This window comes from Polyodon spathula, chromosome 3 (assembly GCF_017654505.1).
Source record: "Polyodon spathula isolate WHYD16114869_AA chromosome 3, ASM1765450v1, whole genome shotgun sequence".
In the NCBI taxonomy this organism is placed as follows: Eukaryota; Metazoa; Chordata; class Actinopteri; order Acipenseriformes; family Polyodontidae; genus Polyodon; species Polyodon spathula.
In genome coordinates this window covers 144,688-169,143 of record NC_054536.1, presented here as the reverse complement: position 1 = coordinate 169,143, position 24,456 = coordinate 144,688, and the positions used below count along the sequence as shown (strand labels likewise).

General features: G+C 38.9%; 1 protein-coding gene across 1 annotated transcript in view; it reads right to left on the bottom strand.

The window, feature by feature from the left end:
* Positions 1 to 24,456, bottom strand: part of LOC121309696 (vasoactive intestinal polypeptide receptor-like) — a 103,876-nt gene that overhangs the window by 43,602 nt on the left and 35,818 nt on the right. The window contains exons 4-6 of the mRNA XM_041242796.1: positions 8,838 to 8,941; positions 5,590 to 5,687; positions 4,340 to 4,472 (exon numbers count right to left, since the gene is read on the bottom strand). Of these exons, the coding sequence (XP_041098730.1) occupies positions 4,340 to 4,472; positions 5,590 to 5,687; positions 8,838 to 8,941 (335 nt within the window). The remainder of the gene's footprint in view (positions 1 to 4,339; positions 4,473 to 5,589; positions 5,688 to 8,837; positions 8,942 to 24,456) is intronic.

Genomic DNA, 24,456 nt, shown 5'->3' with positions numbered 1-24,456 from the left:
TTGTATTTGCTCTTATTAGGACTCAAGTCACTGCATTGTGTATCTTGCTCTTAATTGTACTGTAATTCTTGATATGTATTTTTTGTATACAATTGTAAGTTGCCCTGGGTAAGGGTGTCTGCTAAGAAATAAATAATTCATTCCATTCAGCCCATCTTGCTCGTTTGGTTGTTAGTAGCTTATTGAAGGATCCCAGGGTGTCAGCTTCAACAACATTACTGGGGAGTTGATGACGATACGATTCCTCAAAACACAATGCTCCCTCAGTCGCACCATTGTAATGTATCAATCTGTTTGTATCACTGAATGACAGAAAAATGATCAGTTATGATGCAGGGCACCAGACTGCGACTAAAAGGGTTAAAAATGCAACAACAACAAAAACAACATTTTAAAAACTGTTTTTTAGGGGTTATAGGCAAAAATGCTGCATCTCCCTTTAAAAGCAAGTGTGAATATTTACAAATGTGACATGACGTTGGTCTGTGTATAAAAAAATGCATATCACATGTTTTAATAAACTGAAGGGAGACAAGGACGGTAACAATTTCATCAATGAAAATGCTTGTAAGTGCAGACAAGTATATTAACATCAGAAGAATATGGAACCCCAGTTTCTTGCAACAGTTGTGATGGTGACGAAACATGTGTGAGTACTGCTGTGTAAAAAAGTAGCTTAAAATGAACAGCCGCATTTAAGAAACGTAGAACAAGGACAGCAACAAATACAAATGCACTTCAGGTTTGAGTTTTGAACACGCGCCATTAACAAAATGCCCTGGAAACTTAAAATAAAGAAAATAATTAATGAAGGGCTGTAATGCAGCAAAAAGTACAATAATTAAACAAGCAAGGAAGTGAAAAGGTTACCATACCAAGCTAAAAAAAGTTATCATTGCAAACTCCAATAAACCACTGTTATCTTTCACCAGTCAAATCATAGAGTGCCTCAATAAAGTCTTGAGTCAACACGTCTGTTGCGTCTTGCATCCCAGATATAACAGACTTAGTTACATTGTTTAAAGTCAGCAGTTTAAGTATGACTTAATTGCACAAGATTCCAGTTGAGCTGATAATATCTCTTCAGCCAAAGAAGCAGGCACAGTAATTTATGAGCACCGTTACCATTATGTAAAACAGTATGTAGCGTGAGTTTTGTACTAAAGCAGGGTCAGCTATTGCAGGGAAAACAAAGTTTATTTTTCAAACTGACCATTTAAAAAATGTGACAGCAGAACACACACACCGGGGACTGTAATTAGGAAGTGTATTGTGTACTGCAGCTTACCTGATTGCAGTAAACCAAAAAAAAAAAACACACCATTTACTAAATTTAGCTCTCGGATTGTGTTAATGAAAATGTATGACAATGTGCTTGCTGTGGTGTATTTAATATCGTAAATACAGCAGAACAAACTCACTGCAATTTAAACTTGTTTTTACTGAAGAATAAACGGTATGTAAATCATTAGAGAGTCTGTGTTACATGCTGTCAGATCAGGATATCACTAAACTGAGCATGGCAGCTTCAGCATGCTGTCTCCATATTACTGTGCAACTCTACACAATCACAGGTGCGGTCACCAATTCAATACACAACACTTGCAATATATTAAAAATATAAACATGCAGAGCTCATGAATAGATTAACCATTCATCAGAATGAGGCAACAAACAAGCGAGTACAGACACAAATCTGGTTGTAATGGAGTAGGTCTCGGTTTTACAACAGCAGTTTAAGATTGCACATGGTTACCAGTACACCTGGTGGTCCCTGCTGGAAACACTGGTACTGGAGATGAAAAGGCTGAAAGCTACTGGTCTGGGAGATGGTTTCAGATTGTGTTCAGCTGCACCAATTCTAATTGTTTGACAATTGTTTTTGTTGTCATGTTCCTTCCTTATCTTTCCCAGACGACATTTACAGGCCAGCTTTAATCTGGAGAGTAAACAACCCGGGTACATACAGACACTCAGCACTTCCTTTGCTTTTCCAATGGCTAGGCTTAAAGCCCTGTGAAAACCATAGACATTCTTTACAATTCACAGCAGTGTCATGGGTACAGTATTTGCGGAATGTGCACGGAACTATTTCATACATTATGTGTACAGATTTGTATTATTATTTTAAACATCAAATATAGAGATAAATGCACTGACATCATCAAGCACTTTCCAATAGCTTGTGAAACAGTGTTGTAATTAACAGCCTGTAGGTAAAGTGTATCTGCAAGGACAGCTTTCAGTTCTAGTACGTCAGATGCATGTTCACCATATAGGCATTGCAAAACAAATACAATGTGTAACTCGTATTGATCTTGGGCATCAGTCGACTCGTCAGTGACCATTGACAAGCAACCAATTTACCAATTCCATAATCTCCTGCTTGTGATACTCGGCAGCTTTAGGTAAGTATTCATGTCTCAGCTGGGCTGATGAAGGAATCACTCCACCATTTGCTACACTCAGCCTGAAGAATTAATGCAACTTTCGGTTGTCCACTTTTTCAAGAGGGATATTTGTGCAAACAAACGCCTCTGGCAGTCAACATGGAACCTGGAAGTCATAGTTTTTTGTTTCTTTGCAGTAATGCAGTCGCAGTACTGCTCTGGTTAAACAGTCTCAGGTAAGATTGTTACTTTACAAGCCTTTTTGTTTTCTTCTTGTGACTGTAGATGAATGCTGTGACGAGGCACAAAGCAATTACAGTAGCATACTGCACACTGGCAGAAGCAGTCATTAAACACTGCTTGCCACAAAGAAGCAAACTATTATCCAAATCAGATGACTAAGCCCATCTGATTACGAAGCCGATAATTGACTCATTAATGTTTCAGGGTTTGTAAGCTACGGGGCCAACCTAACAGAAGCAATACATTGCGTGCGATATAAAATACATTGCGTGTAATATAAATTACATTGCGTGCGATATAAAATACATTGCGTGCGATATAAAATACATTGCGTGCGATATAAATTACATTGCGTGCGATATAAATTACATTGCGTGCGATATAAAATACATTGCGTGCGATATAAAATGCATTGCGTGCAATATAAATTGCATTGCGTGTAATATAAAATACATTGCATGCGATATAAAATACATTGCGTGCGATATAAAATACATTGCGTGCGATATAAAATACATTGCGTGCGATATAAAATACATTGCGTGCAATATAAATTGCATTGCGTGCGATATAAAATACATTGCGTGCGATATAAAATACATTGCGTGCGATATAAAATACATTGCGTGCGATATAAAATACATTGCGTGCGATATAAAATACATTGCGTGCGATATAAAATACATTGCGTGCGATATAAAATAATATAAAATACATTGCGTGCGATATAAAATACATTGCGTGCAATATAAAATACATTGCGTGCAATATAAAATACATTGCGTGCGATATAAAATACATTGCGTGCGATATAAATATACATTGCGTGCGATATAAAATACATTGCGTGCGATATAAAATACATTGCGTGCGATATAAAATACAAATATAAACATTGCGTGCGATATAAAATACATTGCGTGCGATATAAAATACATTGCGTGCGATATAAAATACATTGCGTGCGATATAAAATACATTGCGTGCGATATAAAATACATTGCGTGCGATATAAAATACATTGCGTGCGATATAAATTACATTGCGTGCGATATAAAATACATTGCGTGCGATATAAAATACATTGCGTGCGATATAAAATACATTGCGTGCGATATAAAATACATTGTGCGATATAAATTACATTGCGTGCGATATAAAATACATTGCGTGCGATATAAAATACATTGCGTGCGATATAAAATACATTGCGTGCGATATAAAATACATTGCGTGCGATATAAAATACATTGCGTGCGATATAAAATACATTGCGTGCGATATAATATAAATATAAAAACATTGCATTGCGTGCAATATAAATTACATTGCGTGCGATATAAAATACATTGCGTGTGATATAAAATACATTGCGTGTAATATAAAATACATTGCGTGTAATATAAATTACATTGCGTGTAATATAAAATACATTGCGTGTAATATAAAATACATTGCGTGCGATATAAAATACATTGGGTGCGATATAAAATACATTGCATGCGATATAAAATACATTGGGTGCGATATAAAATACATTGCGTGTAATATAAAATGTTGTATGAAAGTCAGTGATTACCAGACATGCAACAGCTCAAAATATAGAATATAGAATCTAAGATTTGAGCTGGTCTATGTATGCAGTATGCTGTTTTATTTTTAACATTGAAAAAGTTCTTAATAGAAGGTTTATAAAATTCACTTACTGAACCAACAAAGCAGTGATCAGATTCTCCACTTTCAAAAAGAACCACATCCTTTACAAAGACAGCAATAGCCCTCAGAATGAAGGACATGAACAGATGCATATGTATGTAGTTTCTTGTGCAGTGCAATTTCCTGAAAAGAAATAAGAGATGCACTAGATAGACTTTGCTTTGTAACATACAGTACATGCTGTTGTGTCATTAAAGGCTAAGGGGCTGTGAAGTTCTGTGTATTTGGGAGCTTGGGCACAGTAAAAATGAATGGACCAGGGCTGAAAGCTGAGGTATGTTTACAGATTACCAGTGTCGCTATAAATCTCGCACACAAGCCTGAAGTCCTCAAACTGTATTACATACCACTTTATTGTTAATGTACTCATTTAAACAACCCAGCTACAATTCTCGGATGATTTCTCAGAGCCTTCGAGTACTCGGCCACCGACTCATTTACTATTCAAGGATTAGTTAGAATTTCAAACAGGGTTTAAGCATCTGGTGCAATTAGCACTGTATGCCTTCAGGAGAGATCCACACTTTTAGATGAACCAGATAAAACAAATATCCACTGTAAAGAATATTACAAAATACAATGCTGTCAACTCCTCAGTCCTTACCTGAATACACATAGACTGAGTATGACTACAGTCCTTACCTGAATACACAGAGTCATCATGACTACAGTCCTTACCTGAATACACAGAGTCATCATGACTACAGTCCTTACCTGAATACACAGAGTCATCATGACTACAGTCCTTACCTGAATACACAGAGTCATCATGACTGCAGTCCTTACCTGAATACACATAGAGTGTCCATGACTACAGTCCTTACCTGAATACACATAGAGTGTCCATGACTACAGTCCTTACCTGAATACACATAGAGTGACCATGACTACAGTCCTTACCTGAATACACATATAGTGTCCATGGCTACAGTCCTTACCTGAATACACATAGAGTGTCCATGACTACAGTCCTTACCTGAATATACATAGAGTGTCCATGACTACAGTCCTTACCTGAATACACATAGAGTGACCATGACTACAGTCCTTACCTGAATACACACAGTGATCATGACTACAGTCCTTACCTGAATACACATAGAGTGAGCTTGACTACAGTCCTTACCTGAATACACATAGAGTGTCCATGGCTACAGTCCTTACCTGAATACACATAGAGTGTCCATGACTACAGTCCTTACCTGAATACACATATAAAGATCATGGCTACAGTCCTTACCTAAATACACATAGAATGGTCATGGCTACAGTCAGGGACATTAGAGACAAGCTGTGTCCAACAGTGTAGCCAATCTTCACTGTCCCAAAGAACTGGGTCTGAGAAAAAGAACCACAGCACATAGTAAATAATACTAAAGAATGTATTAACAGGACAACACCTCCATGTTTAACATGGTACACAGTGTGACGTATGAGCATAAAACTGATAGCCAAGACACAGTCATGGCAAAAATATACTGCTTTGTAATACACTGAGGCCCAGATTTATACATTTATATTATACAAAGGATTGCACATGTTTTACAACTGTTAAACAGGCACTGAGGGTTCTGAATTCTTGGTTGGGATTTATAAAACACACGCAATGGCATAAACACGCAATTAACACGTGATTTGCGTGGGCAATGTCTGTGCGCTTTAGCCCTTGATGCATATGTCATTCTGTATATGCAGATGTAATTCTGAGGCATTTCTGAACAAAACCGCTAAAATTGGGAGGGGCTTTTGCAAATGAGGTCTATTAAATATTCTGTCTAATTTATTAAAACTGCTGGTAATTGCAGGCCTCGTATTGATTATTTTAAGAACAGATGGACCGAAAGAAAGTACACAAAAGAAAAAGTCTCATATACAATGAGGGCTCATCCCCCACCGTTATTTTAGTAACGCCTACAGCATTTATTTTTTGTAATATGGCATTCTAGTATTTAACAATACTGGTTCAGGCGGTATTGTTAAATTTGGTAAAAAAAAAAAAAAAGGACAGAGGGACAAATGACGCAGTTAGAGCAAGTACAGTTTATCAACCATATATACAATACAGCTATGCTTTAAAATCATACACAGTGTAAGAAATAGACAAACATAATAAGTAGGAGAGTTGTAACTGCATAAGACTTGAAGAAGATACAAGTCGTAGTTAAACTGAAGACTGTTCGTATGCAGCTGTATGGAGTTATTGTTGCTGAACATACTGCTGTACAACAGTGGAAGGATTATCCACCAGTTTGACTGCCATGGATGTAAGTAAATGTAACAGGGGGATCTGTGCTGACTCTGCTGGCATGTTCACAGTGCTTCAGGAAGAGGGCAGCAGTCGTCCAACACCCGCTTGGCGGTCCTGGCAGTGACACGGAGAGCTAGGAGAGAGAGGGTGTGTGGCTTTCCCTCTCTCTGAGTGGCTGAGAGGCAGATCTTGCGGGAATTGTTATCCCTATAAAATATCACTCTGCTGTTTCCTCAGGCCTGCCCTTTTAGACGTGCTGAGCGTACAGAAGCGCTAATCCAGGACTAAGAACGGCCGGGAGAAAGCAACCCGGGAGGAACGAGAGATAACAAAATGAAACCACAGAGAGGTATAGTGGTAGAGGAGAAACCTTGGGCAGAAACCCGAAGTATTGTGCATAGTAGGCTGAGGGAGCTGTGAGTGTAGGTCTGTGACCCTGGTCATGCAGGTAGCGACGACGGGGGTAAAGCTGCCAAGTGCAGCACCTTTTATTTGCAGTTTTATTACCATGTTTTATTTTCCCTTTTTCTTTCGCCTTCTGTTTTCATTATTATTTTGAGCACCTGCGAGTGTGCCCGCAGTTGATTCCTGTATCAGTATCGGTATTTCCGTGGTTCTGTCTATCATTGTTGATAGTCAGGCCATGGACAACAGCGCCCCCTGCGGGCTAAAACAAATCACTGACCAAAGAGTCGGTAATAATAAAACTGGGCACCTGTGTGGTGTTTCAATTCCACCTGTCTGTCTCCCGTGTGTCAGTGAATCACCCACCACCCTTCCACAGTAAATAAAACATATTGTTTCTGAAGTCTGAGAAGTCTATACATCTGGAATTATTCTTTATGAAATAACAAGTCGAACTAATATGAGAAGCACAGTAACTGGATTATGCATCGTAATGTATAAGCAACCTACTACAAGCTCTGAACTGGTACTTTTGTTTATTAAGAAGCCACCGCACATTCCATATTTTATTCATTTGTCCTGGTGATGTATTTCAAGCTTGTAACATATCTTCATGTGTTACAAGTACTGCTTGTACCAAAATCTCCACTTCCATATTGATAACTTTCAGTTTTTGCTTCTGAGCATCCTCATCACCATGGCTAGTACCAGGCTGAGGTCTTTGTGTGCCTTTGATTTTCTTTGGAATGTGTAGCCTACACACGCAGGGTTGACCCAAACCTGTTATTTATTGTGAGGTGTGTAATTCTCCACTGCTAATTGCGTTAAGGATATTTAAATTGGTTGATTGCGGACTCGCCTGCTTTAATCAGTCTTATAAAATAGGTTGTTATTTTGACAGTGAGTGTGGCCGTACTGAACACACACATTACATGTTTTTTTGCGGTCGGTTTTTCCCCTTTATAAATTTGTGCCTGAGAGTCAACAGTATCTACAATTGCAGTCTGACCCCAGAAACAAATGTTAACGATATCACCTTCCCTGTCATTCGACTGCTGTTCTCAAGCCTTCTTTACACATCCAGAGAGCGACTCCCTTTCCAAGCATGTTCCTGTCACAGCCTGAACCATTCTGCTTTCCATGGAAAAAAGAGGCTCTGCTTTACAGCTTTCAGAAACTTTGTTTTTTTTTGTTTTAGCTATCATTTTTGTTATGCGGTGTAAAACAGGGAACACACTCTCTTATTCTAATGTAATACACTGCAATTAAAAGTTGAAGTTCATTTCACTTCTTTTAAATGTGATTCTTAATGTATGGACACTACATCCCTGGACTGGAGACAAACTGCAATAAAGTCTAGGTGCTTTTACTAAGAAAAGAAAGAAAAGCACCCAATAACTCTGATGTTTCATTTAGGCACTAGTAGTTAGTCTTAAGTTGTTTCCTATTTGTAACTGTATGGATCCTCCAAAAATGTGCTATTGTGATGATTTGGAGTAAACAGTTTGAGAATCTGCTCCTAAATGATAAAATGTCATGGTTTTAGTAAAACTGCCTGTTGAACTTCATCAACATATCATCATTTGAAGTGATGGCAGAACTAAAAGCCCTTTCCTGGTCACTGATACTTGACCACATGTTTGCACAATTTGTATATGAAATTGCTTTTTTGGCATATGTTTTACTGACATGCTCCAATCTGAACATTCCATCTGTATGTTATTTATGAACCACAGAGCATGAATTCAGCTGAAAACCTGCTTAGTAATTGGGGGTAGATGAGACCTTTCCAGTCATACACTGCAGAGTCACACAGATAACAAAAGTTTACAAACCTCTTCCATAGCAGACGTGTTGACATCGTAGCCACAAGCCACAGCATAGGAGACAGGATGCATGCCAGCCCAGCCTTGCTTAGTGCAGCTTCGTGTGACGTTACCTATGAGGCAACAATATACAGCTTTACACATCTCCTACATCCAAGGGTTTGAGAAGCTCAATGTCATCTGCCTTAAAATGCATTGCATTCTTATAATTAACACATGCAAGCTTGCTGGCAGGCTTTTCAACTACATTTTATCACACCAAGGAAATCAATGTCAGTTCATACTGTTTTTTTTTGTAGTTTTTTAGGGTGATTGAACTACAAAATAAACTACATTTTAAAGGAAAATCATTAGTGTGTTGTATATTCTATGCCTTTAGTATAACAGAGGTAATGATGTAAAGACATTTTTCCTTTCAGATTTATGTGGAATGCTTGTGTAATAAGCAGTGTTCTGCTGTATCATTTGACTGATTCTGCTATTTTTGCACTGTAATTCCAGTACTAGATGGGCCGAATGGCCTCCTCTTGTTTTCTTTTTCTTCTTACTGTGTATTCTCAGAGGTTCACATTTTTCAATAAGATAGAATACAAATATATCAGTACGCATCACTGGCAAATGCATAAGATGTTCATTCAAGCAAGGGGAAGAAACTTCTATTGTCACACTACATGCACATGTGAAACAAAACGTTCCCATTATTGTCCTGGTACAGAATGAAATAAACTTCTGTCTTGATAGCTTGTTTAATAAAGAATGAGACATGCTGATGTTACTTCAGCTGCGAAAAGGATGACCCATGTCACATGACTTGAGTTAGGTATGTTGAGTTTATTTAAAGGTCATGGATTAGACCATGTAGTTGTTGATTTGGCATATTAAACATCATTGACCCAGAAAAAAAGCTTTTACAAACTGGGGGCTCAGGAATGGAACCAAATAAAACAGCTACACCTTGGGAAGGGTTTGAAATGCTTTCATAAAGCTTTTGCCATTGCAAAAGTGAGGGGTTGAGGTTTAAAGACATCTTATGGCAGCTCATATTTCATAGTATTCAGATTATTCAGAGGGAGAACAATGAGAGCACAGGGAGCCACTTCATTGGCACCCCTTGCTACAAAGACAACTGTCTTCATTTGTCAGGACTGTAAACAATAGCTTATACATATTTTTTGATGAACACTTGCAATCGATGTAATATCTAGTAAAATATTTGAGGTTATAAGCAAAAACAAGGACATGGTGTTTTAATGTTTATTTTGTCAGGTTTCTGAACTTGAAATGTTTTGCGGTGCTAACGAAGCTCCTAAAACGTTGCTGGTCCTCGAAGTTCCACAATATTTTGCTCGCGCCCTTAATATAGCTATATTATATATATATATATAATATGCCAATATATAGTATAATATATATATAATATATGGTCATTTAGATCCATATATTATTAATTGATGTCCCTAAACCAGGTCTTCTTGCTGTTCTCAATACAGAGCTATCAGAAGAGATAAGAGAATTCATATCAACAGCTCGTACATGATATCAGTGGAGATAAGAGAATTCATATCAGCCGCTTGTACAGAGCTATCAGTGTAGATAAGAGAATTCATATCAGCAGTTCATACAAAGCTATCAGAAGAGATAAGAGAATTCAATTCAGCAGAACTCATACAAAGCTGTCAGAAGAGATAAGAGAATTCAGCTATCAGAGCTATCAGAAGAGATAAGAGAATTCATATCAGTGGAATGATAGATGAATTGTATCAGCCGCTTGTATAGATATATCATTGGAATAAAGACCAACAGACAGAATAGGAATCACATCTTAACAATACAGCAGCTCATACAAATATTTATCAGAAGAGATAATAGAATTCATTTCATCACAGCATCTATAGAGGGTCATAGGGAGACAAAAGATGTTAGTCATATCAGTAACATCTCAGTTAACAGGAGTAAGCTATCGAGGTATGTGGGAAATAAGATTCTTCAATCTGTTCATGGTAAAATGTTCTCAATACAAAGCTATCAGAAGAGATAAGAGAATTCAAATCAACAGCTCATACAGAGAATCAGTGGAGATAAGAGAAATTCATTCAGCAGCTCATACAGAGCTATCAGAAGAGACAAGAGAATTCATATCAGCAGCTCATACAAAGATATCACTGAAAAAAGAGAATTCATATCAGCAGCAGTTAACATTTCATTTACCAAGCTGCTCACTGTTGTCAGCTTCAAAACAAACACTGATAACATCCCATTCTTCAGCAGTATTTCATTTACCAAGCTCCACTACCCATTACTGCATTAACAAACACTGACAACATCCCATTCTTCAGCAGTATTTCATTTACCAAGCTCCACTACCCATTACTGCATTAACAAACAACAACATCCCATTCTTCAGCAGTATTTCATTTACCAAGCTCCACTACCCATTACTGCATTAACAAACACTGACAACATCCCATTCTTCAGCAGTATTTCATTTACCAAGCTCCACTACCCATTACTGCATTAACAAACACTGACAACATCCCATTCTTCAGCAGTATTTCATTTACCAAGCTCCACTACCCATTACTGCATTAACAAACACTGACAACATCCCATTCTTCAGCAGTATTTCATTTACCAAGCTCCACTACCCATTACTGCATTAACAAACACTGACAACATCCCATTCTTCAGCAGTATTTCATTTACCAAGCTCCACTACCCATTACTGCATTAACAAACACTGACAACATCCCATTCTTCAGCAGTATTTCATTTACCAAGCTCCACTACCCATTACTGCATTAACAAACACTGACAACATCCCATTCTTCAGCAGTATTTCATTTACCAAGCTCCACTACCCATTACTGCATTAACAAACACTGACAACATCCCATTCTTCAGCAGTATTTCATTTACCAAGCTCCACTACCCATTACTGCATTAACAAACACTGACAACATCCCATTCTTCAGCAGTATTTCATTTACCAAGCTCCACTACCCATTACTGCATTAACAAACACTGACAACATCCCATTCTTCAGCAGTATTTCATTTACCAAGCTCCACTACCCATTACTGCATTAACAAACACTGATAACATCCCATTCTTCAGCAGTATTTCATTTACCAAGCTCCACTACCCATTACTGCATTAACAAACACTGACAGCATCCCATTCTTCAGCAGTATTTCATTTACCTAGCTCCACTACCCATTACTGCATTAACAAACACTGACAACATCCCATTCTTCAGCAGTATTTCATTTACCAAGCTCCACTACCCATTACTGCATTAACAAACACTGACAACATCCCATTCTTCAGCAGTATTTCATTTACCAAGCTCCACTACCCATTACTGCATTAACAAACACTGACAACATCCCATTCTTCAGCAGTATTTCATTTACCAAGCTCCACTACCCACTACTGCATTAACAAACACTGACAACATCCCATTCTTCAGCAGTATTTCATTTACCAAGCTCCACTACCCATTACTGCATTAACAAACACTGACAACATCCCATTCTTCAGCAGTATTTCATTTACCAAGCTCCACTACCCATTACTGCATTAACAAACACTGACAACATCCCATTCTTCAGCAGTATTTCATTTACCAAGCTCCACTACCCATTACTGCATTAACAAACACTGACAACATCCCATTCTTCAGCAGTATTTCATTTACCAAGCTCCACTACCCATTACTGCATTAACAAACACTGACAACATCCCATTCTTCAGCAGTATTTCATTTACCAAGCTCCACTACCCATTACTGCATTAACAAACACTGACAACATCCCATTCTTCAGCAGTATTTCATTTACCAAGCTCCACTACCCATTACTGCATTAACAAACACTGACAACATCCCATTCTTCAGCAGTATTTCATTTACCAAGCTCCACTACCCATTACTGCATTAACAAACACTGACAACATCCCATTCTTCAGCAGTATTTCATTTACCAAGCTCCACTACCCATTACTGCATTAACAAACACTGACAACATCCCATTCTTCAGCAGTATTTCATTTACCAAGCTCCACTACCCATTACTGCATTAACAAACACTGACAACATCCCATTCTTCAGCAGTATTTCATTTACCAAGCTCCACTACCCATTACTGCATTAACAAACACTGACAACATCCCATTCTTCAGCAGTATTTCATTTACCAAGCTCCACTACCCATTACTGCATTAACAAACACTGACAACATCCCATTCTTCAGCAGTATTTCATTTACCAAGCTCCACTACCCATTACTGCATTAACAAACACTGACAACATCCCATTCTTCAGCAGTATTTCATTTACCAAGCTCCACTACCCATTACTGCATTAACAAACACTGACAACATCCCATTCTTCAGCAGTATTTCATTTACCAAGCTCCACTACCCATTACTGCATTAACAAACACTGACAACATCCCATTCTTCAGCAGTATTTCATTTACCAAGCTCCACTACCCATTACTGCATTAACAACACTGACACATCCCATTCTTCAGCAGTATTTCATCACCATACTCATTTCAGCAGTATTTCATTTACCAAGCTCCACTACCCATTACTGCATTAACAAACACTGATAACATCCCATTCTTCAGCAGTATTTCATTTACCAAGCTCCACTACCCATTACTGCATTAACAAACACTGACAACATCCCATTCTTCAGCAGTATTTCATTTACCAAGCTCCACTACCCATTACTGCATTAACAAACACTGACAACATCCCATTCTTCAGCAGTATTTCATTTACCAAGCTCCACTACCCATTACTGCATTAACAAACACTGACAACATCCCATTCTTCAGCAGTATTTCATTTACCAAGCTCCACTACCCATTACTGCATTAACAAACACTGACAACATCCCATTCTTCAGCAGTATTTCATTTACCAAGCTCCACTACCCATTACTGCATTAACAAACACTGACAACATCCCATTCTTCAGCAGTATTTCATTTACCAAGCTCCACTACCCATTACTGCATTAACAAACACTGACAACATCCCATTCTTCAGCAGTATTTCATTTACCAAGCTCCACTACCCATTACTGCATTAACAAACACTGACAACATCCCATTCTTCAGCAGTATTTCATTTACCAAGCTCCACTACCCATTACTGCATTAACAAACACTGACAACATCCCATTCTTCAGCAGTATTTCATTTACCAAGCTTCACTACCCATTACTGCATTAACAAACACTGACAACATCCCATTCTTCAGCAGTATTTCATTTACCAAGCTCCACTACCCATTACTGCATTAACAAACACTGACAACATCCCATTCTTCAGCAGTATTTCATTTACCAAGCTCCACTACCCATTACTGCATTAACAAACACTGACAACATCCCATTCTTCAGCAGTATTTCATTTACCAAGCTCCACTACCCATTACTGCATTAACAAACACTGACAACATCCCATTCTTCAGCAGTATTTCATTTACCAAGCTCCACTACCCATTACTGCATTAACAAACACTGACAACATCCCATTCTTCAGCAGTATTTCATTTACCAAGCTCCACTACCCATTACTGCATTAACAAACACTGACAACATCCCATTCTTCAGCAGTATTTCATTTACCAAGCTCCACTACCCATTACTGCATTAACAAACACTGACAACATCCCATTCTTCAGCAGTATTTCATTTACCAAGCTCCACTACCCATTACTGCATTAACAAACACTGACAACATCCCATTCTTCAGCAGTATTTCATTTACCAAGCTCCACTACCCATTACTGCATTAACAAACACTGACAACATCCCATTCTTCAGCAGTATTTCATTTACCAAGCTCCACTACCCATTACTGCATTAACAAACACTGACAACATCCCATTCTTCAGCAGTATTTCATTTACCAAGCTTCACTACCCATTACTGCATTAACAAACACTGACAACATCCCATTCTTCAGCAGTATTTCATTTACCAAGCTCCACTACCCATTACTGCATTAACAAACACTGACAACATCCCATTCTTCAGCAGTATTTCATTTACCAAGCTTCACTACCCATTACTGCATTAACAAACACTGACAACATCCCATTCTTCAGTATTTCATTTAGTAGCTCCACTACCCACTGCATTACAAACTGACAACATCCATTCTTCAGCAGTATTTCTACCAAGCTCCACTACCCATTACTGCATTAAAACACTGACAACATCCCATTCTTCAGCAGTATTTCATTTACCAAGCTCCACTACCCATTACTGCATTAACAAACACTGACAACATCCCATTCTTCAGCAGTATTTCATTTACCAAGCTCACTACTACTGCATTAACAAACACTGATAACATCCCATTCTTCAGCAGTATTTCATTTACCAAGCTCCACTACCCATTACTGCATTAACAAACACTGACAACATCCCATTCTTCAGCAGTATTTCATTTACCAAGCTCCACTACCCATTACTGCATTAACAAACACTGACAACATCCCATTCTTCAGCAGTATTTCATTTACCAAGCTCCACTACCCATTACTGCATTAACAAACACTGACAACATCCCATTCTTCAGCAGTATTTCATTTACCAAGCTCCACTACCCATTACTGCATTAACAAACACTGACAACATCCCATTCTTCAGCAGTATTTCATTTACCAAGCTCCACTACCCATTACTGCATTAACAAACACTGACAACATCCCATTCTTCAGCAGTATTTCATTTACCAAGCTCCACTACCCATTACTGCATTAACAAACACTGACAACATCCCATTCTTCAGCAGTATTTCATTTACCAAGCTCCACTACCCATTACTGCATTAACAAACACTGACAACATCCCATTCTTCAGCAGTATTTCATTTACCAAGCTCCACTACCCATTACTGCATTAACAAACACTGACAACATCCCATTCTTCAGCAGTATTTCATTTACCAAGCTCCACTACCCATTACTGCATTAACAAACACTGACAACATCCCATTCTTCAGCAGTATTTCATTTACCAAGCTCCACTACCCATTACTGCATTAACAAACACTGACAACATCCCATTCTTCAGCAGTATTTCATTTACCAAGCTCCACTACCCATTACTGCATTAACAAACACTGACAACATCCCATTCTTCAGCAGTATTTCATTTACCAAGCTCCACTACCCATTACTGCATTAACAAACACTGACAACATCCCATTCTTCAGCAGTATTTCATTTACCAAGCTCCACTACCCATTACTGCATTAACAAACACTGATAACATCCCATTCTTCAGCAGTATTTCATTTACCAAGCTCCACTACCCATTACTGCATTAACAAACACTGACAACATCCCATTCTTATTTTCAGCGCGTAACCCAAGCTCCCACTACCCCACTACTGCATAACAAACACTGATAACATCCATTCTTCAATACAGTATTTCATTTGACCTCATCCACTACCCATTACTGCTTCACAAACACCACTATCGCCATTGCGATAACAAACACTGATAACATCACTGACAACATCAATAAGCGAGTAACAACCAAAAGCACTGACCGAATCCCATTCCTCAGCAGTATTTCATTTACCAAGCTCCACTACCCATTACTGCATTAACAAACACTAACAACATCCCATTCTTCAGCAGTATTTCATTTACCAAGCTCCACTACCCATTACTGCATTAACAAACACTGACAACATCCCATTCCTCAGCAGTATTTCATTTACCAAGCTCCACTACCCATTACTGCATTAACAAACACTGACAACATCCCATTCTTCAGCAGTATTTCATTTACCAAGCTCCACTACCCATTACTGCATTAACAAACACTGACAACATCCCATTCTTCAGCAGTATTTCATTTACCAAGCTCCACTACCCATTACTGCATTAACAAACACTGACAACATCCCATTCTTCAGCAGTATTTCATTTACCAAGCTCCACTACCCATTACTGCATTAACAAACACTGACAACATCCCATTCTTCAGCAGTATTTCATTTACCAAGCTCCACTACCCATTACTGCATTAACAAACACTGACAACATCCCATTCTTCAGCAGTATTTCATTTACCAAGCTCCACTACCCATTACTGCATTAACAAACACTGACAACATCCCATTCTTCAGCAGTATTTCATTTACCAAGCTCCACTACCCATTACTGCATTAACAAACACTGACAACATCCCATTCTTCAGCAGTATTTCATTTACCAAGCTCCACTACCCATTACTGCATTAACAAACACTGACAACATCCCATTCTTCAGCAGTATTTCATTTACCAAGCTCCACTACCCATTACTGCATTAACAAACACTGACAACATCCCATTCTTCAGCAGTATTTCATTTACCAAGCTCCACTACCCATTACTGCATTAACAAACACTGACAACATCCCATTCTTCAGCAGTATTTCATTTACCAAGCTCCACTACCCATTACTGCATTAACAAACACTGACAACATCCCATTCTTCAGCAGTATTTCATTTACCAAGCTCCACTACCCATTACTGCATTAACAAACACTGACAACATCCCATTCTTCAGCAGTATTTCATTTACCAAGCTCCACTACCCATTACTGCATTAACAAACACTGACAACATCCCATTCTTCAGCAGTATTTCATTTACCAAGCTCCACTACCCATTACTGCATTAACAAACACTGACAACATCCCATTCTTCAGCAGTATTTCATTTACCAAGCTCCACTACCCATTACTGCATTAAAAAACACTGACAAAATCCCATTCTTCAGCAGTATTTCATTTTCCAAGTTTCACTACCCATTACTGCATTAACAAACACTGACAACATCCCATTCTTCAGCAGTATTTCATTTACCAAGCTCCACTACCCATTACTGCATTAAAAAACACTGACAACATCCCATTCTTCAGCAGTATTTCATTTACCAAGCTCCACTACCCATTACTGCATTAACAAACACTGATAACATCCCATTCTTCAGCAGTATTTCATTTACCAAGCTTCACTACAGATTACTGCATTAACAAACACTGACAACATCCCATTCTTCAGCAGTATTTCATTTACAAAGCTCCACTTCCAATTACTGCATTAAAAAACACTGACAAAATCCCATTCTTCAGCAGTATTTCATTTTCCAAGTTTCACTACCCATTACTGTATTAACAAACACTGACAACATCCCATTCTTCAGCAGTATTTCATTTACCAAGCTCCACTACCCATTACTGCATTAACAAACACTGACAACATCCCATTCTTCAGCAGTATTTCATTTACCAAGCTCCACTACCCATTACTGCATTAACAAACACTGACAACATCCCATTCTTCAGCAGTATTTCATTTACCAAGCTCCACTACCCATTACTGCATTAACAAACACTGACAACATCCCATTCTTCAGCAGTATTTCATTTACCAAGCTCCACTACCCATTACTGCATTAACAAACACTGACAACATCCCATTCTTCAGCAGTATTTCATTTACCAAGCTTCACTACCCATTACTGCATTAACAAACACTGACAACATCCCATTCTTCAGCAGTATTTCATTTACCAAGCTCCACTACCCATTACTGCATTAACAAACACTGACAACATCCCATTCTTCAGCAGTATTTCATTTACCAAGCTTCACTACCCATTACTGCATTAACAAACACTGACAACATCCCATTCTTCAGCAGTATTTCATTTACCAAGCTCCACTACCCATTACTGCATTAACAAACACTGACAACATCCCATTCTTCAGCAGTATTTCATTTACCAAGCTCCACTACCCATTACTGCATTAACAAACACTGACAACATCCCATTCTTCAGCAGTATTTCATTTACCAAGCTCCACTACCCATTACTGCATTAACAAACACTGACAACATCCCATTCTTCAGCAGTATTTCATTTACCAAGCTTCACTACCCATTACTGCATTAACAAACACTGACAACATCCCATTCTTCAGCAGTATTTCATTTACCAAGCTCCACTACCCATTACTGCATTAACAAACACTGACAACATCCCATTCTTCAGCAGTATTTCATTTACCAAGCTCCACTACCCATTACTGCATTAACAAACACTGACAACATCCCATTCTTCAGCAGTATTTCATTTACCAAGCTCCACTACCCATTACTGCATTAACAAACACTGACAACATCCCATTCTTCAGCAGTATTTCATTTACCAAGCTCCACTACCCATTACTGCATTAACAAACACTGACAACATCCCATTCTTCAGCAGTATTTCATTTACCAAGCTCCACTACCCATTACTGCATTAACAAACACTGACAACATCCCATTCTTCAGCAGTATTTCATTTACCAAGCTCCACTACCCATTACTGCATTAACAAACACTGACAACATCCCATTCTTCAGCAGTATTTCATTTACCAAGCTCCACTACCCATTACTGCATTAACAAACACTGACAACATCCCATTCTTCAGCAGTATTTCATTTACCAAGCTCATTTACTACCCATTACTGCATTAACAAACACTGACAACATCCCATTCTTCAGCAGTATTTCATTTACCAAGCTCCACTACCCATTACTGCATTAACAAACACTGACAACATCCCATTCTTCAGCAGTATTTCATTTACCAAGCTCCACTACCCATTACTGCATTAACAAACACTGACAACATCCCATTCTTCAGCAGTATTTCATTTACCAAGCTCCACTACCCATTACTGCATTAACAAACACTGACAACATCCCATTCTTCAGCAGTATTTCATTTACCAAGCTCCACTACCCATTACTGCATTAACAAACACTGACAACATCCCATTCTTCAGCAGTATTTCATTTACCAAGCTCCACTACCCATTACTGCATTAACAAACACTGACAACATCCCATTCTTCAGCAGTATTTCATTTACCAAGCTCCACTACCCATTACTGCATTAACAAACACTGACAACATCCCATTCTTCAGCAGTATTTCATTTACCAAGCTCCACTACCCATTACTGCATTAACAAACACTGACAACATCCCATTCTTCAGCAGTATTTCATTTACCAAGCTTCACTACCCATTACTGCATTAACAAACACTGACAACATCCCATTCTTCAGCAGTATTTCATTTACCAAGCTCCACTACCCATTACTGCATTAACAAACACTGACAACATCCCATTCTTCAGCAGTATTTCATTTACCAAGCTCCACTACCCATTACTGCATTAACAAACACTGACAACATCCCATTCTTCAGCAGTATTTCATTTACCAAGCTCCACTACCCATTACTGCATTAACAAACACTGACAACATCCCATTCTTCAGCAGTATTTCATTTACCAAGCTCCACTACCCATTACTGCATTAACAAATACTGATAACATCCCATTCTTCAGCAGTATTTCATTTACCAAGCTTCACTACCCATTACTGCATTTACCTTGATAACATCCCAATGGTTCGAGTTTTACCAAGCGCTTCATTACCCTTACTTGTCCATTAATTACAACAACTGTCATCCCATTCTGTAAGCACGAGATGGGCCGAATGCCTCCTCTTGTTTGTAAACTTTATTATTCTACAGCAGTATTTCATTTACCAAGCTCCACGAGCAAGATACTGCATTAACTCCTCTTGTTTGTAAACTTTATTATTCTACAGCAGTATTTCATTTACCAAGCTCCACTACTGCATTAACACTGATAACATCCCATTCTTCAGCAGTATTTCATTTACCAAGCTTCACTACCCATTACTGCATTAACAAACACTGACAACATCCCATTCTTCAGCAGTATTTCATTTACCAAGCTCCACTACCCATTACTGCATTAACAAATACTGATAACATCCCATTCTTCAGCAGTATTTCATTTACCAAGCTCCACTACCCATTACTGCATTAAAAAACACTGACAACATCCCATTCTTCAGCAGTATTTCATTTACCAAGCTCCACTACCCATTACTGCATTAACAAACACTGACAACATCCCATTCTTCAGCAGTATTTCATTTACCAAGCTCCACTACCCATTACTGCATTAACAAACACTGATAACATCCCATTCTTCAGCAGTATTTCATTTACCAAGCTCCACTACCCATTACTGCATTAACACACACTGACAACATACCATTCTTCAGCAGTATTTCATTTACCAAGCTTCACTACCCATTACTGCATTAACAAACACTGACAACATCCCATTCTTCAGCAGTATTTCATTTACCAAGTTTCACTACCCACTACTGCGATAACAAACACTGATAACATCCCATCAATAAGTTAGTAACAAGCAAACGAGCAAGATGGGCCGAATGGCCTCCTCTTGTTTGTAAACTTTATTATTCTACAGCAGTATGTCATTTACCAAGCTCCACTACTGCATTAACAGTGATAACATCCCATTCTTCAGCAGTATTTCATTTACCAAGCTCCACTACCCATTACTGCATTAACAAACACTGACAACATCCCATTCTTCAGCAGTATTTCATTTACCAAGCTCCACTACCCATTACTGCATTAACAAACACTGACAACATCCCATTCTTCAGCAGTATTTCATTTACCAAGCTCCACTACCCATTACTGCATTAACAAACACTGACAACATCCCATTCTTCAACAGTATTTCATTTACCAAGCTCCACTACCTATTACTGCATTAACAAACACTGACAACATCCCATTCTTCAGCAGTTCTTTTCTATTGAATTCCCTTTACATTAACAGGACTTAAACTAATATGACCTGTTTTTTTAAAAGTCAGTGGAATTCACCATTCTACACAATGCATACTGTCGGCTATAAAATACAGTACTGTACATTTGCAGGCCGCTGCAATCCACACTAAACTTGATCTAGTTTAGCTGCTGATCCTAAGGAGCTGGTCAGCCTTTGCTACGCTGCCCCCAGGATCCTCCCTCCAACACTTTGCCAGTACAGTAAGTGGCAGCATGGTACAGATTCAGAGAAACGAAAGCACTCAGCACTTCAGCCATAGCTTGTGTTCTGTCAATATACAAACAATACAGAGAAGGCTCTCAAGAGCTCTAACACCTCAACAAATTTCCCTTGCTAAGATTTAACAAACACAGAGAGTGATTTTTGCATAGTAAAAACACATTATAATCAATGGGCCACCTGCAGTTCCTGGAAAATGTTTATTGTAATTGTCAAATGTAAAATTACAGCTGAAATGACTCGCTGTTCTTTCTGTTTTTTTTTTTCTTGGAAGCTGGCAATATTGATCAATTAAAAATCATCTGAATGAATTAGTGTGGCAAGTAGTGGAAATAAAACGGTCTGGAAGCTTTGAGTTTAAACATTTAATTACAGGGTATTAGGGAGCTGTTTTCTTTTTACTAGTGCTTTGGACTTTTTTTTTTGAAGAGCAGATATAATTGCAAGTAGACGAATGTGGACAATACCTTCTGAACCCCATGCATTGTTTGCGAAAGTATAGAAACAGCACACTATTGAAAACAACATTAAATGCTTTCTGGAAAAGATCAGCGGGGCAGGACAATGTTATTTAGAACAGGATAACCAGAGCCCCATAGCTCTCATAACCATTGATAACCAGAGCCCCATAGCTCTCATAACCATTGATAACCAGAGCCCTGTAGCTCTCATAAACATTGATAACCAGAGACCTGTAGCTCTCATAAACATTGATAACCAGAGACCTGTAGCTCTCATAACCATTGATAACACCGTGTAACAATTTTTTTTTTTTTTTTTGGTTCCTGGGTAGTAAGTGTTATTTCCTAATTGCTTATGCCTCAAAAGTATAGAAAATGGCTATTATTCCCCACAAACTTTGCTTTTGTGACCAGGACAGTGATATTTTGAAATTTACCTATTTTCCAGAACATTCCAGATAGATTCAGTGCTGAGTAAACTTAGAGTAACTTCTAGAACTTTCTAGAACTTTCCAGTAATATAAATAGTAGTATAAATACAGGGGCCTTAAGCCCACCAGTTCAGTTTAGTTCCAGCTGCCTAAGTGGATACATATCTGCATTTTTCTGAGATGGCATCAAGAGGCTGCAAGCATCCGGCAGACGCATTTTGCTATGTCTGCAGCCAATTTATCAAGACAAGAGCGAAAAAGTACCCGTGGAAGCATCTGCTAAGATGTGTGAGGCCTACAAGACATATTTAGGCATGTCTGTCGGGGATCAAGACTAACCCTGGGCACCTAATTTCACCTGCGAGCACTGCAAAAAACTTCGGAAGGTAAGATGGACAATTGTTGCTCGGAATTTTATGTTATAAAATTTGTTAAAATTTTTTAAATTGTAAAAGTTTTTAATTTTAAAATGTTTTACAATTTTCAATGTTATTGAAAAAATATATCATATATGAAAAATGTTGTGAGAATCTCTTACACATTAGTCATGGGTGAAATAAATGTATTTTTGTAGGATGGTACAGAGGGGAAAAGAGAGCCATGAAGTTCGCTATCCCAAGAACCCACTGACCACTCAAGCAACTGCTACTTCTGCACGGTGGACCCTTCCAAACGTCGGACTGGCAAGAATGCACCTGCTATCATGTATCCGGACCTTCCTTCATCCATCGCCCCGGTGCCACACTGCCATGAGCTCCCCGTACCACTCCTCCGGAGAGAGAGCAGCCGTCTTTAGAAGAGAGCAGCAAGTCAGAGAGCGAGGAAGACGTTGTAGATCCAGATGACAATTTCAGAGGTGGAGCTGAGGAGAGAAACCCATACTACCCCAACCAAAAAGACCTCAATGACTTGATTAGAGATCTTGGTCTCACCAAGTCCAATGCCGAGCTTTTGACGTCTAGGCTCAAGCAGTGGAACTTGTTGGATGAAAGTTTGCAAGTCGCAGATCAGAGGAAGCGTCACCAACCTTTTTCCAGCTTCTTCACCCGTCAAGATGGGCTCTGCTTCTGCCACAATGTGACCAGCCTGTTCGAGGCAATCGGAATCGCCTGTAACCAGAATGAGTGGCGCCTCTTCATTGACAGCTCATCCAGGCGCCTCAAAGCCGTGCTGCTCCATAATGGTAACAAGTACCCATCTCTTCCCCTGGCTCACTCGGTGCACCTCAAAGAGGATTACAACAGCATCAAGACCTTGCTGGATGCCTTGAAGTATGATGAGTACGGCTGGGAGGTCATAGGAGACTTCAAAATGGTGTCATTCCTGATGGGTCTCCAAGGCGGTTTTACCAAGTTTCCCTGCTATCTTTGCCTTTGGGACAGCAGGGACACCAAGGCGCACTACCACAGGCGGGACTGGCCACAGCGGACCGAGTTCTCTGTGGGGAGGAACAACGTCAAGTGGGAGCCACTGGTGGACCCCCGGAAGGTGCAGATGCTACCACTGCACATCAAATTGGGCCTTATGAATCAATTTGTCAGAGCTCTAGTTAAGTAGTTGGCAGCCTTCAAGTACCTTCAAGACTTCTTCCCTAAGCTGTCTGAGGCAAAGGTCAAAGCCGGTGTCTTCGTCAGACCACAGATAAAGAAGATCCTGGAGTGCAATGAATTCCCCAAGAAGCTCACTAGTAAGGAGAAAGCGGCTTGGAACAGCTTTGTCGCAGTGGTTC